At 40.2% G+C, this 16,740-nt stretch overlaps 3 protein-coding genes across 3 annotated transcripts; 2 read left to right on the top strand and 1 right to left on the bottom strand.

The window, feature by feature from the left end:
* Positions 1-205: 205 nt before the first annotated feature.
* On the bottom strand, positions 206-2,096 carry LOC6569169 (kinesin-like protein Klp59C). Its single transcript, XM_001995235.2, has one exon. The coding sequence runs from the start codon at positions 1,893-1,895 to the stop codon at positions 330-332; it is 1,566 nt and encodes a 521-aa protein (XP_001995271.1). The 5' UTR covers positions 1,896-2,096; the 3' UTR covers positions 206-329.
* Positions 2,097-12,898: 10,802 nt separating this feature from the next.
* Positions 12,899-14,138, top strand: LOC6569148 (putative gustatory receptor 59d). The gene is made up of 3 exons (XM_001995239.3): positions 12,899-13,056; positions 13,369-13,915; positions 13,980-14,138. Exons 1-3 carry the CDS (start codon positions 12,899-12,901, stop codon positions 14,136-14,138), a joined length of 864 nt encoding a protein of 287 aa, XP_001995275.3.
* A 513-nt stretch (positions 14,139-14,651) lies between these two features.
* LOC6569149 (putative gustatory receptor 59d) lies at positions 14,652-15,904 on the top strand. Its single transcript, XM_001995240.2, has 2 exons — positions 14,652-15,668; positions 15,728-15,904. Exons 1-2 carry the CDS (start codon positions 14,652-14,654, stop codon positions 15,902-15,904), a joined length of 1,194 nt encoding a protein of 397 aa, XP_001995276.2.
* Positions 15,905-16,740: the final 836 nt, after the last annotated feature.

Below are 16,740 nucleotides of genomic sequence, written 5' to 3'. Positions count from 1 at the left end.
AGGAATTCAGCAAACTGAGCAAAAACTATAACATACCCTGAATCCAGCTCCGGCTTGCTGGTAATATGTATATCTTATATCTCCTGCTGCGATTACATACTTCTACTGAACTTAAATAAGCCCACTGTACATTTTTAATGAGTTCACTGCAGAAAAAGCACTCAATTTATCAATAATTTTTGGAACACATAAAAGTCGAATTTAATTTTGATTGATAAATGACAAATTTAGTTTATTTGTGTAGCGGTTTTAGATGTTTAGGGAGCACTGTAATTGCTTGCCTCACCAGGTTGTAAAGCTGAGAAGGAGTCGATCTTCAACTATCCAGCCTAATTGCTGGTGCTGTTGATATCAGACAGGGAGCGGTTCTGCTCTAAAACGGGATCGGCGCTTTGGGTGGAGCTGTTGGCGAATGGTTGCGTCGTCAGCTCCTTGACACGATCCGCATAGCGCAAAGTGTTGAGTGTGTTCTCCACGGAGTGAGATCCCGGCGAAATCATGGCTATCATACAAGTTCGCACCTTCTTGCCGCCAATGAACGAATCACGAAGCACTTGCGTCAGTTTGGAGCTGCGAAACGGTAAATGTGCCGACTGGCGACCCAAGGCACGAATGCACTCCTTCAGCGCCAGCAAGGACTTATTTATTTCCGAGCCCTCGAAACGCGACTCTCGACTGATGCAACAATTATCCACTCCACGCTCATTACCGGCCAAATCAATAAGCGAGATTTTGCCATGCACTTTGTCACCGGAACGCAACACAATCTGGAACACAGCATGGGAGCGTGACGACTTGGCATTGGCTGAAGTTTGACCGGAGGTGCGAACACTGTTGCCCAACTCGAGCAGATGGAGCACTTCGTCAGTGTTCGCCACCTTCTCCTCGATCAAGTTAACGACTTGAACCCGCTGCTTGCCATCCTCTAGGACACGCAACTGTGGCTTCCCAAGCCCGAGTAGATCATAAACCCGAGGGCCATATAGCTCAAAGAAGCTGCAGCTAACGCGTAGCTCAAAATGCGAATAACTGGGCTGCTGAAGATGCTCGAAGACTTCGGCAGCGGCAAGGGCATAGATGCCATCGCGACTATTCTGCTTCTTGTCCGTAAACTCACCTTCCATCGTGTGCGTCTTCCCGCTGCCAGTCTGGCCATAGGCAAAACAGGTAGCCATCCCGCCATCGAAGATGTGATGCACCAGCGGACGGACCGTTCTCTCGTAGACCTGAGCATTGCTGCTTTGCTCGTCGAAAGTGTGATCGAATCTAAAGCTGTGATGCTCCAGGAATTTGGTTAGATCCAAATGCTTGCGTGGCGCGTGCACCAACAGGAGCTCCCTATTGGGCACACTGACCACGTCCAGCTCATGTTGGTTAATCTCTTTGCTATTGATTGGACGTTTCCGGACACAGACCACAATCTGATTTTTCTTCAGTGTGGAGCGCGGCGCATTGCCTACAGGCGGGAATTCCGTTTGAAGTCGATACAATCGCAGCATGCGTGCAAATTCCCAATTGGTATTATCCAGATCCTCATCGACGTATAGCTGACGCAGCATGCGCGTCTCATTATTACGCTTGCTGCGACGTTCACGTTCCAGTCGCATTCGCTCAATCTTCATTAACACAACATTATTTCGCGGCGTGGCAGTGACCACAACGGATGGTGGCACCACACCAATATTTGCTCCATTCGCCGTTGCTTTAAAGATCTGTGGATTTTGCTTGACGATTGAGATCAGCGGCAACTCCTTGCCACGTATAGCCTGACCCTCCTGCCACTCCACGGTCACAATATTGTTCCGGCTGCTATCGAGCTTAACGATGACACCCTCATGAATGCGTCCGTCGGAGCGACGTATATAAACATGCTGATTTATGGAGAGGATATTCATTGTCCTTGTGCTCTTGTCAACAGTTTAACAAAAATTTTGATATTTATCCTCGAATCGTTTTGCGAATTATTCAGCAACCGTATTATGTGGGAAAATTTATAACTTTATTCTCTATTTTTAGACTAAAATATATTTCGAAATGATATGGAGTAGACAAAAAATGCTAATCGAACTATTCCTACAAGTGTTCTAAATCTAAATCGAGACGAAATCATATATGAATTGATCTGACAAGTTAAATTTGAACATACTGTATATTCTGCGTAGTTGAATGTGTTGAAATAGGTATCATCTTAGAGGCCATTTAACCGGCGACCATTTCTGAGGCATTTAAATCTTGATATAACATTTATTTAGTCAACTCTATTTTCTGTCTCCCTCAGTGATTGTCTCTTACCCTCTACCAATTAGTAATACTTCAGCATCATATCAAATATGTGCCTCCCTCAAATGTCCCTTCGAGCTGAAGCTACTGTCAATATGTCTAACCTCCCCGCTGGCTGAATGACTGCAAGTGTTAAACATCTTTATACACACACACATATAGTAAAAGTGTCATAGAGGACCTAGTTCATCGTTGGACAAACATGGCCCTGTTTCATTCGAAGTGGATGCAGATAGTGGAGGGGGGCAGTGGCGGTAACAAAGATGATGTTGCAGCAAAATTTCTATAACCATAAAATGTTTGCACAACACTTATTTTTAGTGAAAAGCAGCAGCACCAAGAGTCGAACTGCACTACACAGATACACACACACATATACACCGTACCCCTTCCTTCACGCTCCCCACATCTGTTAGGTAGCTGAAAGACGGTGCGAAACTTCGACATCGGCGACAGCAAGACAAGTGCATATTAAACAGAGCCCCCGGGCACAATACTGAGTGTCGCTGCATCTTTGGCAAACATTGAGGTAGACAAAAGCCCAAGGCTGCGGCTGCTGCTGCGATGCAGTTGTTTCCAGGTGGCAACTACAGCCAGTCCCTCTTCCCACCTGCACCATCTCAAGTGTCCCTTTTAATCGTAGACCACACCAAAAAAAAAAATGCATTCATAATTTCAAGCATACGTGTGGCCAAATTGCCTGCTGTCCGATTTTAACGGCGGTCTCTTATTTCGATTAGTTTGGCCATGTGTATGCATTTGGCTGCAGCTTGCCGTTTTTGTCATTTGGCGTCAAATGTCATAAAAATTGCAATAACCCCCGTTGGGCCCGTACAAGCTGACACAATTCGCTGCTGTGAATTTAGGCGAAAAATCAAAATACTAAAAATAACCAGCAGCCAAATCAAATGAAATCCAAAACGAAATTAGAAAACAAACAAAAAACACACCCACACACACACACACACACATACGAAACCACAGCCACATTCGTGGAAACATTGCACTGCCAACACAATTTTATCTCAGCTGCGGAAACGGATGCAACCGCAGAGAAGCAAAATGGTTGCTGTTTGAAATTTAATGAAAACTGCACCCGAAACTGTTGCATACTTTCACGCGCAAAATTTACATGCGCTCAGAGTGAAAGTTATTATATGGTTTATAAGAAACAATAAGAATTCCTTTAAAAAGAACGCTATATTCATTATCATATTTTAAACTAAAAAAAAAGGAAATATGCACATATAAAAGAAAAATGCATTCTGAAAAGAAAATTGTAAAGTTTTGTTAGACGAGCTGCTGAACTATTGAATGGAAAATCTCAAACTCAGAATACAAAACTCATATTAATGCACTCCAAACTCAAAATGTGTACTTCAAAATGAAGGTGGACAATGAAATTATAGCAAAATTGATGCTCGAATGAACAGACTCAATCTAAGCATATATTTAATTTAGATTTTATGTGGTAAGTTGACGCAATCGGCCGGGTTGTATTTAGCTTGAGTCAAGTGCAGAGGCCATTAATTAATGTGAATGCTTCTAAGCAATAACAACTCGAACTTAATCATATATATATATATATATATGTGTGTGTGTGTGTTTGTTAATATATATATATACATTTATAAGTATGAGAGTGGCTCGAAACTATACTCTAATATAAAGTGTAATGTACGAACATGTTATATCGTTAAAAAAATGAGCTAAAGTGCCTCTTAAATTGCAACCCACAATTTTCGCATATTAGTCGAAGCCAGTTCGGGAGGAATCATATGCATTTAACATGCAATTGCGTGCTAAAGGGGCAAACAAACCCTAGGCGAGGAGCGATGACGTCGACGCGGACAAAAAGGACGAGAACACGACAGTTATAGCCTGAAATTAAAACATTATTCATGAGTAGCATAGAGAGAGAGAGAGAGAGAGAGTTGGAGAATGAAGAGACGCAGGATCATATCGCTCTAATGACATGCTAACCAAACAAATGGCCTCTTCCTATTCCTCTCTCTCTCTATCTCTCTCTCTCTAGCTCGCTCGCTCCGTCGCTTGATCTCACTCTAGCTGGCGTTTTAGTACGTTTTCAAATCTCTAATGACTTCAATGCGAGTAGTCACAGAAGTGAGTCTGGAAATTGAAAACTTTACGTGCCACGCTTGCCACGCATTACTCCTGCCATTTTCCACATATTGCAGCCATTCGAAATCTCAAGTGTAATCAGGAGCGAAATCAAAATAACCAGCGTGTTTCTAATGAACTAGTTTCTTTGTGTGTGTGCGTGTGTTTGTTTCTTTTTCTCGCTTTTCTTTTCTTTTCTTTTTTTTTTTTTGTACACACTCTCCTTAATGGCATCCAATTTATTGAGCAATAAAGGTGTCAAAATGTCTGCTTCTCTCGCCCTATATATAGATTTAATGCCGTATATTCGGTTCATTGTGAATAATTAAGACAGGGCTTGCTTGCGTGTATCAGCCCCCTCTGAGCTCTCCTTTTTTTCTGACCATCATTACCATAAAAAATCTCATTAGGCCAAATGTATAATATAATGACTTCGCCTTTAGCATTGCAGGTGCTTTTTTGAGGCTGGTCTTGCAATTCATTAGTCGCTCGACCAGGATGAATGAATAAGGAAGCGCTTTAACGACGGAGTTCAGCGGTTAGAGTACTATTAGTAGTAGTGTACACATGTTAGAAGCTGAGAGCGGTTTTTTTTGATTTGGCAGAAAGGTTTTTAGGATTTAGTAGGCGTATGAGAACTTTGCTCCTCTTTGATGTTCAACATTTTGTTGAAATCCCCCGTCAAAGACGAAACTTCATACACATCAGTTTACACGCCATTTGCTGTTCTTGTTATTGTGAAACTTTAAATAATATGAGCAATTTGTAAGTAGATATTTATGCAGGAATTGAGTGGCCTACACTTATATATTATGGATTAACTTAGCTTTGTGAACTGGATGAAGTGCCATGGCACCGAATCGCCTCCATATAATGCACCACGAGTGGAGTTGTTACGTCCCATGACAATGGAGCTGCAATGCCTACAGATGATGGCCCAGGCGGCGAGGCGCGAGCAGATGAACAGTCTGCTCATCGAGGAGAAGGCCACCTATGATGCCGAACTGCGGAGCACCTTGGGCAAGTCCTTTGTCAAGGACGATGTGTGTGATCGACATCTGTGCAACGTTTGGGGCGGTCAAATGGACAAACGTACCCTATGAATTTACTAGTTAACATTTTATTTGAGTTCAATATAAGAGAAAGCAATGTCGGCGCACTTAATTAGTATATTATCTAAGTACTTCCACCTTACAATGCTGAACTGCTTTAGGCAGCCGTTTTGCAACGCTGGCAATTGACATTTAGAGCCGCAAGGTAAAATCGAAAGTTTCTTCATTTATCAACATTAATGCGTACTAATTGTAACGCCTTTGAAATTTCAGCCAACAATCATTAACGCAACTGTAACAGCGCCCAAAATATGGGGCGTAACTGCTTTAATTACACACAAATTATTTCGCAATGAGCCTGCATATTTTTTGGGCCAAAATGAATTGCATTTATTTTGCGTTTCTCATCTTTCGCATTTTTATTTTTATTTTGTTGGCCACGATAAATTCTTGGCTGAAAACTGAAATGTATTTTTAGTCAATGACTAAAATTCTACATACAAATGTCAGCATTTCAAATAGGATCATCTGCGGTTGGTTAACTTCTGTTGGCAACAGGACGCATCTGTAGCTAAGTGCTCGGAGCTCAGAGCTCAGAGCTGAGAGCTGAAAGCTGAGAGAGACTGCTGTTTGTCTGTCGGGGACAACATTCGATTGGGATGCTTTGCGGTTGGACAAGCTGCCAGATGACAGTTTCTGGTCCCCAATTTGGCACCCTTTTCATGCGAATGTGTGAAATATGCGAAGCACTTGATGTGCCACGCCCACACACGCCTCACCCACACAGGCTGGCTGGGCAACCCTTGCATTGTTGTTTCTTGGTCCAATTGTCGTAAATTAGTTTTAACACCTGACTGAGTGGCTTTTTCGAGTGGTTTCCACCTCAGTCTCTCTTCCCCCCTCTCTCTCTCTCTCTCTCTCTCTATCTGCGTCCATATGTCAATTGAGTTTTCTCAACAAGTTCCGGTTCCTACTAGGACAACCCTTTTGTCTGACTTTGTCATCTGTTTTGTGGTGTGTGAAATTAATGTAATCGCATTTTAAGCATAAACTATGTAAGAACATTGCTTTTCAATTAAGCGCCACACCGCCCAACTGTTCAACTTAACTTAGCCATTCGCTCGCCCAAGGTGTTTCGCATTAGGTGTCAACTTCAGAAATTGGCACTCTGAATGCCATCGAACCAATGAGCGTGATGTGATCAGCCTGCTCCGACTAGCTAACTTGGCCAAAATGAGCTGGCAAGTGCTTTGGGCTTAGCCTATTAGGCAAAAACTGTGAGAAAATTGTTTAGGATATATAAAGCTATATTTAGTTAAAATGACCACCTAAAAATAAGTTCTTAATTTCAAATTACTATAGATAAGCGACGAAAACACAGTTTCAAACCCCTTTAGCAGCATTCTTTTTAACATATATACGAATTCATCTTTAAATAAGTTTAAGAAACGTGAAGTGGACAAAATTGTCATTATGTTTTTCTCTTAGTGTAAGAGTGCGGATTACGCGCAGCTGATGGGTAGATTAACCTTGTGGACACTGACTGCTTCGCCCCAAAAGCATTCCCAATTTGGACAAGGCAAATTTCGTTAAAAATCCCATCATAAAAGCGAATACTGCACAAATCCAAATGCTGTAAAAATACAGGACATTTGGGTCAGTCCGTTTCTCCGTTTATTTTATGGCAGCTTTCAAAGTTTTTACTCATTGCCCTGACACTCACGCCGTCTCCCGTCCTTCGCTGTGTCGGCCACCTGGACAAAAAGGAGCAGCTGCAGCCGCAGTCACAGCCGCAACAGCTCAACTCTCGCCAAGGTGGCAATAAAATAAATGGCAGCACTTTCGGTTTTTACCCCATTGCAGGAAGTTAGGGACCCTCCACAAAAAAAGAAAATGAAAAAAACACAAATTTTGGCCATCGCTGGATGCGATGGCATTTGCCATATATCAAAAGGCAAAAGAGTAAAGCACATAAACGCCACTCTCAGCGAGGGAAAGCGAGAGCGAGTTGTGAGAGATTTGGAGTTGGTTAACGGCAAATATTTGCGGTATTTTCACTTGGCCACTGAGTGGTTTATGGCTCCTCTTGGCGACTACTGCTTGCTTGTAGTTTGTATTATTATTGCTGTTACCAGCCACCAACCAGCAGATAAATCCGCACACTAAAGGCCACCACTACTCTTGGGTATTTGCTAGCTGTGGTGAGGTGACTCTGAGTGGCAGTGTGCTCAAGATTAATGCGACGGCCATATCCTTTTGCGAGGAGCACCTTTTGGCGTCTCATTGTTCAACAGAATTGACAATGTGGCCAATGTGGCACGGGTGGAATAAAACATAATATTGAATGGAGAAAAACGTAATTTCTAAAAGGATTACGAAAAGCTTTAAAGCAAAGCCAGCGACAGCAACAGCGACAAAGAAGACGACATGAAAAATTAATTGCAAGGAACTGAATGGAATGGAAAAGAAAGCAAAAGAAATCCGGCGAAGAGCAGCAGCACCAGGAGAGCTTTCATTTTCAAGGCACTTGGCGCGTTCGCTTGAGCACACACGCACACACACACACTCATGCAGACATACACACACAGGCACAGATATGTGGAACAAAGTCTCTACACCGTAAAATGTGTGAAAAATGAACAGAAATGCCGCAACAACGAGGCGGAAATGAAAAATACACGTATAAAGATGCCTGAAAATGGCCGACAAAAACCTGAAATCAAAAGAAATGTTCGAGTGTGTGTGATGAAAAGGCTTGGGGAAAAGTCATTTTCACATATGACAAGTAAAATTGGGGAAACACACACACACACATGCATACACACACACATATTGTAATTAATGACAGCCAAATTATGACTGAAATGTGGAAGGATATCGACAGCCATGAAAGATAAAATCATTTCTTCAACTGTGTTACGTATTGAATAATATCGAATACTGGTGCTGTACTGCGATTAGTTCATTAGGTACACAGTCAGAAATAGCAACTTAGCTTTCATAACTTTTGATGTTCATAAATATGAAATTGATAACACAAAATTTGACATAGGCACCTGTAAAAAATAATGAAAGTATGTATAAGTATTAGGATGATGTTTATATGTATTAGTTGGTGAGCACAAGTTGCAGCATTCTTACTTATTGATTTATAGAACAAATAAATACATTTTCAAGGCTTATAATCTTATTCTGAGCATCCAAAAACAATGGGGTCATCCATTAAAGGCATACCTGAGATTGCGAACATACGGCAAGATTAAGACAACTTAAATTTTTAATGCACATTTCGGAATACATTGTATTCACATATACACATAGTTCACCTGCATTTTTACTCTACACAAATTTCACAAAAACATTCCACGTTTTCGCTGTGTATTTGAAGTTATTTATATCTGTTAGGCGCATCGTAAGCGACACATTTGCATTATAACCCGGATACATTTCGTTTTCTGATTTATTAACTAATGTTCAGTAGTCTAGAATGTTTGACCTGGTTCAGTGCTTGCTGCGCATCTGTTACTACTATTCGCGACTCATGGGCGTGCTCAACTTTGAGATCGATTTGAGAACGGGTCGTCCTAGAACAACGCGAGGCACTTCGATCTATGCAGCAGTCTTGAATGTGATGATCATCTGTTCCCTGCCCTGGCTGATACATTTCTTCTGGTCACAGTCGGAAGTGTTGCACAAATTCATGTTACTCGCCCTAGTGGCGGGTCGAGTCATTTGCATTTGTGTGACACTTTTAACCCGCTGGCTGCAACGGCATCGACTTATACGTTTAGTACAAATATTTCAACGCCTGACGAAACGGAGGCCTCAAGTCATCAGACTGTGGCGACGTGGTGTCATTTGGAAATTGCTGAGCATGTTCTGTGTATATATCCTGGAAATGTTAATCAGCATGGTCATCTTTTGGGAAGGCCTCAATCTCAAGTTGACTCTGAGCATTTTCATATTCAGTGGTATCCAAACACTTATTAATATGATTACATATCAGTATTATTTCGCACTGCTCAATGTGCATGGACATTATATCCTTCTGAATCGGGAGATATGTGGAGTGCTCGCAGAGATTCGCTCCTTGGAGCTTGACCACCGAGGGGGTGTCTTTGTAATTAAGTGTTGTGCTCTGGCAGATCGACTGGAGGATATAGCCAGAGCACAATTCCAACTGCAAAAGCTGGTCACTCATTTAACGAACATCTTTGGACTGCAAACGATATTTATGGGCATCAATTATTATCTGGCTGGCATCGGAATGGTCTATATCGCCTTCTCGGAGTTGACGGGAACACTATGTGTCCATTGGAGCAATTGGACGATGGCTCTATTTTGTTTTCAATTTACCTGTTACTTTTTAGATTTTCACATCCTTATCTATGTTATATACTCGCTGCTGGATCTACACGCTGAGATGATGAAGCTAATCTCACAGAACACACTTTTTGCCCCCGGTTTGGATGTGCGGTTGGAGGCTATCGTAAGATTACTATCGAATAGAAAATCGAATTAATCTTAATCTCAGCCAAAACTTTTTGTTCTTCTGTTAGTTCGAGAACTTTAAGCTGCAGCTGGCCTGGAGCCCACTGAAGTTCTCGGTTCTTGGACTCTTCAATTTGGATAAGACCTTTTGCGTTTGTTTTGCCAGCTCAATAGTGACCAGATCATTGGTTTTATATCAGAAAGATTTAGAAAATGCATACTTATGTTAATTTTAATATAATAAACCTTAATAATATACGGCAAAAGAAAAACATAGACAATCTCTCATTTAGTTTGCTTCATTTACGAATCGTCAATCCCCAAGGACTTTCAATAAGCAACCTTCGATTTCTCATTATTATTATTACATTTCGTAATTAGGGCCGTAATATCAAGACATCTCTTAATCGTATCAATCTTTACATTTTCAATTACAATTTTCTGATGCAAGGGAAAATAAAACTGTGCATGCAGTTTAGTTTATTTTACATATGGTCTACTTTACACGGTATTTTTCTGTTTAGTATTACTTAAAAAATACCCTAACATAAATGAATGAATGAATAATAATTTTATTAACATAAATTGTACTCCAAATGATTGGAATATAGTTCTAAAATCCGAAAGTCACAAAGTATTCTTAATCAACTGCCAAGCGGATATAGTCATATTATTCTGCCTGTCTGTCATTCCTTAATAAATAAAATAACCAGATACATTATTGATCAACTATAAAAATTTCATTAAGAATGACACCGATTTTGTTAACCACATTATACTTTCATATACATCAATTTAATATCAGCAAACTAGTATTCAGAGTAGACTAGAGCTTTCTAGCTTGTTTTATGTGGCAATGACTAGTCTTCCTTTACTAATTTTTGTACGCTCACTACTGCTCGTTATTCAATTCAATTTCATAATTAGTCATATCAACTAATCCATCAATCGCATCAATTGCTACACATTTTCATTTGACCGTCAGCACAATGGGAATTATATTCCTGTTTAGTCTCTCAGAATGTTTGACCCGGTTAAGTGGATCCTTCGGCTTTTCTACTATTATTCCCGTCTCCTTGGGGTGATCAACTTTGAAATTGATATGAGAACAGGTCGAGCGCGAATTACGAGATTAGCTTCGATCTATGCTATCATCATCAATGGGCTGATGTTTAGTGTATTAGTATTTGGAAGCATCTATTATCTTATTGAAGTACTGTGGTTAAATGCGAGTTTGCTGTATGAATACACATTTGTGATTATGCATGCCATTCGAATCATCTGTGTGATGGCAACTTTGCTCAATCGTTGGTATCATCGTAGTCGGCTGATTAATGTCATAAACGCCTTTCATCTTTTGGCATGTCGGAAACCACAAGTTACGAGAATGTGGCGAAGACGAGTCATTATCAAATTTATAAGCCTATTATCTTCAGAGTTCGCACAACTATCAATGAGCTTAACTTCTCTTGGAACATATCCCTCTATAAACGTTTCAGTACTGATCTGGATGATGCACACGTTAACAACATTAACCGATTTAATAGGCTCGCACTATTACTTTGTAATGCTGAATGCTCATAGCCACTACATTCTCGTCAATCAAGAGATCGAAGCAATACTGACCAATATTCATTCCTTAGAGTCTGAAAATCGAAGGGCTGCATTCATGTCAAAATGTTGCTCCTTAGCCGACCAACTGGAGGACATCGCCCGACAACAGTCCAAACTACAGGCGCTCGTCGAGAGCATAACTCACATATTTGATATACAGGGTGTCTGCATATCTGTCATTTTTTACTTCTCCACGATCGGTGCTATCTATTTTACTTTCGCGACTTTCATATTAAACAAGGGTGTCGTTTGGACCGCCGCATTTATTATGTGGTATTTACTTACAATGGGCTCTTTCTACGCGGACGCTGTGATCACGATCGACAATTTCTACATTGTCTTAGATGTCCATGCCGATATGGTCAGACTGCTGGAACAGTTCTCAACGATCGCTCCAGGGCTGGACGAGCGACTGGAGGAAGTCGTAAGTGTATATACAGATTGAATTAACTTATATGAATAATAAATTCCTTCTTTTTCGCATTCAGATCGAGACATTTCAGCTTCAGTTGAGGCGAAATCCCTTGAAGATTCGTCTTATGCATTGCTACAACGTGGATCGATCAGAACTAATTGCAATGGCCAGTTCAATAATAATGAATTCTGTGGTCCTGATTCAATATGAATTGAAAAATAAAGAAACATATTCGAAACAATAACTCAAACAACTTATAACTTATATTTCTTCTATGTATTATACCCAAAATTCATTGCTTTACTAGCATATAAAACATGCACACGGAATATTGATCAGCTTCAGCAGTTGAGTCTATTAATACAAATCCAATTATGATCGGACCAAAATCAGAGACAATAAGAATTATTGGAAATTAGGCTCTCCTGTAACCTACACAGATCAAGTTTATTTCACTTTATCGATAACTGGCCCTGTTTTGCGAATGTGGATACAAATCGATTTCGAATAGTAATAAAATAACTATTTGTTAAGATTTATCCTTCCAATTGTTATATAGTATAGCATGACATATTATTAAACAATTGTAAAATTTTCAATAAGTCGGATAACAAACTCAGATTTTTGAATCAACATTTTATTTTCAGGTTGAAAAAAACGCGTTTACCGACACCAGGTAATTTTTGGGTAGAATTTATAAATTTATGTGCCTGACCGAGCAATAAAAAATGTATAACACTTGTCAAGTCAAGTCAATTCAATAAAACTAAAACTTGCCTTAAAATATTCTAATTCCAGTTAATTTCTTTTAACTTTCCATTTCGTAATTAGTCATATCAACTAATCCATCAATCGCATCAATTGCTACACATTTTCATTTGACTGTCTGCACAATGGAAATTATATTCCTGTTTAGTCTCTCAGAATGTTTGACCCGGTTAAGTGGATCCTACGGCTTTTCTACTATTACTCCCGTCTCCTTGGGGTGATCAACTTTGAAATTGACGTGAGAACAGGTCGAGCGCGAATTACGAGATTAGCTTCGATCTATGCTATCATCATCAATGGACTGATCTTTAGTGTGTTAGTATTTCAAAGCAGCAGTTATCTGATTGCAGTGATTTGGTTAAATGCGAGTTTGCTGTATGAATATATTTTTGTGATTACACATGCCATTCGAATCATCTGTGTGATGGCAACTTTGCTCAATCGTTGGTATCATCGTAGTCGGCTGATTAATGTTATAAACGTCTTTCGTCTTTTGGCATGTCGCAAACCACAAGTTACGAGAATGTGGCAAAGACGAATCATTATCAAATTTATAAGCCTTGTATTTTCAGAGCTCGCACAAGTATCAATAAGCTTCACTATACTTGGGACATATCCGTCACTAAGCTTTGCAATAATGACGTGTATGATGTACACATTAACAACAGTAACCGATTTAATAGGCTCGCACTATTACTTTGTAATGCTGAATGCTCATAGCCACTACATTCTCGTCAATCAAGAGATCGAAGCAATTCTCTCCAATATTCATTCCTTAGAGTCTGAAAATCGAAGGGCTGCATTCATGTCAAAATGTTGCTCCTTAGCCGACCAACTGGACGACGTCGCCCGACAACAGTCCAAACTACAGGCGCTCGTCGAGAGCATAACTCATATATTTGATATACAGGGTGTCTGCATATCTGTCATTTTTTACTTCTCCACGATCGGTGCTATCTATTTTACTTTCGCGACTTTCATATTAAACAAGGGTGTCGTTTGGACCGCCGCATTTATTATGTGGTATTTACTTACAATGGGCTCTTTCTACGCGGACGCTGTGATCACGATCGACAATTTCTACATTGTCTTAGATGTCCATGCCGATATGGTCAGACTGCTGGAACAGTTCTCAACGATCGCTCCAGGGTTGGACGAGCGACTGGAGGAAGTCGTAAGTGTATATACAGATTGAATTAACTTATATGAATAATAAATTCCTTCTTTTTCGCATTCAGATCGAGACATTTCAGCTTCAGTTGAGGCGAAATCCCTTGAAGATTCGTCTTATGCATTGCTACAACGTGGAACGATCAGAACTAATTGCAATGGCCAGTTCAATAATAATGAATTCTGTGGTCCTGATTCAATATGAATTGAAAAATTTAAATAAATAAATTAAATTAAACGTTATCCAATCAATAACTCTAACAGTTTATGATTTACAATATTATGAACTGAAATATGTATGGCCACGCCAACATCTGCGCCCATAATCGCCAAATCCGATCTTTCTAAAAGTATAAATTAATGAAACCGCATAACTCCCACAATTTTAAAGATAGCGTCACCAAACTTGGAAGGTTACTAGCTGGTAACCTACTTTAAAGATCGGTATATAATCCAGTATTTTAAAGGCAAGCTTTACTAGGAACGTCCTTCAATGGATAAAATTTCTTTGCTACACCCAATCTGTTCTATGACAGCTGTTATGAGATGGTATAATCTATTGGTGTCCGAGCATTTCGCCCGACTGCAATGGTTTCTCATGTTTTGTTTTGGCCCATTTTCTTTTCGTAATCCATTTCGTAATTAGTCTTATCTGTTTATTTATCAATCGCATCAATCGCTATGTATTTTTATTGGACACCCCATTGAATGGCAATGGGAGTTCTTTTCAGTCATTTAAAATGGTTGACCCGGTGCAGTTGATCCTGAGGATAGCCTACTATTACTCGCGGGTCCTTGGGGTGCTCAACTTCGAGATTAATGTGGAGACAGGACTGGCTCGAATCACGAGTCGAGCATCGATCTATGCCATCCTGGCAAATGGACTAGTCGTTATCCTGCTGATTAGTATAAGTAACGGACTTCGAGTAATGCGACTGTTCACACAAGCAGGACATATGCATGAGTACCTGTACCTGGTTGTGCATGGAGTGCGATTTACCAGCCTGGTGGCAACGCTGTTCAATCGCTGGTGGCAACGCCGCCGACTCATTCAACTGGTGAATGGACTTCGACGCCTGGCCATACGGAAACCAAATGTTATGCGATTTTGGCGTCGTGGCATCATTTACAAAACGATAACATATCTCCTGCCAGAAATTGTGCAGGTTGTATTAACCCTAATGTATCTGTGGCCATATCTGACGAGTGGCCTGGCCCTCGACAGCGTTGGGCTTTACTTGCTGGCAATTCTTGTCAATTTGACAGTCACACACTATTTCTTTGCCGTACTAAATGTGCACAGCCACTATGCTCTGCTCAACCAGGAGATTGAGTCAGTATTCGCTGAGATTTGCTCCCTGGAGCATGTACATCGCAGGGCCACAGTCATGAGTAAGTGCTGCTCTCTCGCTGACCAACTGGAGGGTATAGCACTAACACAATCCGAGCTGCAATCGCTAAGCGAGACCATGCTCCAAACTTTTGAAATACAGGGACTGTGTATTTTTATCCATACGTACACGACCATTGTGACCGCTATCTATTATATGTTTTCCACCATTAAACAGAACATTGATAAGGAATGGAATTTCTTCTTCATCTTTGTGTATATCTTCCAAGTATTTTTCTACTTTGCCGATTGTCTAGTCACCATCAGCAATGTTCTCTTTGTCCTGGATAATCATTCAAAAATGGTCGAGCTGATGGAACACTTTTCAACAATCTCTCCGGGACTCGATGAACGGCTGGAGACGGTTGTAAGTATGCGTTACAAAACGATTGAATCGACTTTATGTTAATATCGTTCTTCTTTCAGATCGAGAGCTTTCAGCTTCAGCTGAAGCGCAATCCTCTCAAAATTTCCATACTTGGTCTTTATAATGTGGAACGATCGAATGTGATGTCTATAATCAGTTCATTGGTAATCAACTCTTTGGTTCTCATTCAATATGATTTACAATACAAAATTGTCTCGAAAGAACTAAGTCTTTAAAAAATAAAATAAATCGCTGTATGGTCGACCTTCAATAATACGCAAACTTAAATTTTACTCGTTGAGTTTCCATTGGATTTGATTAAAGGTCCCTTAAAGCTATTGCTTTCAAAGCGATTTTATCGACCTGCAAGATTCGACTATCTGTATGTGTGGGTGGGTGTGTGTGTGGGTGTGTGTATATTTACTTTTCCACAACGTGAACGAAACGGAGCCCTGGGCCATTCAGGAGACGGCCAACAAAAGAAAACACAATATTCTTTGGACAGACACAGACACAGCTTGAAGTTTGGCAAGTCTGAGCTTTGGACTGGAAAAATACTACTATATCAATACGGTTATGTGTCTGTGTGTGTGTGTGTGTGCGTGTGCATGTGTGTGTGCGTGTGCATGTGTGTGTCTATAGGGGCAATGTTCTGGCATTTATTTTGGTGTCTTCGCACTGAGCCAAAATGGAACACATCCAAACATTATTTTGAAGGGAAATAAAACTTAATTCTACAATCCTACTACAATTTTCAACTCATAACTAATGAGAACAGAATCATCACAAAAATGTATTTAAATATTAAGAATTAGGTTGAAAATAGTTGTCATAGAGCTTATTAAAATGCGTACACACTTGTTTTTTCTTTCGAGTGTGTAAAATGAGAAAAGTTAACCGAGTAATGAGTGAAATCTGTAAGAAAGGAGGAGGAGGAGGTGCCTCATATGATACAATGCCATATCATATGCTACCCCACATACAGTAACTGTGTCAATGGCATGTGTAATTGCAAGCAAGCGAACCGATAATGCCAGTTTCATACAGTTCCTGGAATGTATGTCAGAGGAAT

This window comes from Drosophila grimshawi, unplaced genomic scaffold, assembly GCF_018153295.1.
Source record: "Drosophila grimshawi isolate 15287-2541.00 unplaced genomic scaffold, ASM1815329v1 contig_1367, whole genome shotgun sequence".
Classification (NCBI taxonomy): Eukaryota; Metazoa; Arthropoda; class Insecta; order Diptera; family Drosophilidae; genus Drosophila; species Drosophila grimshawi.
Note: the sequence above shows the minus strand (reverse complement) of the source record. Positions and strands in the feature narration are given on the sequence as shown.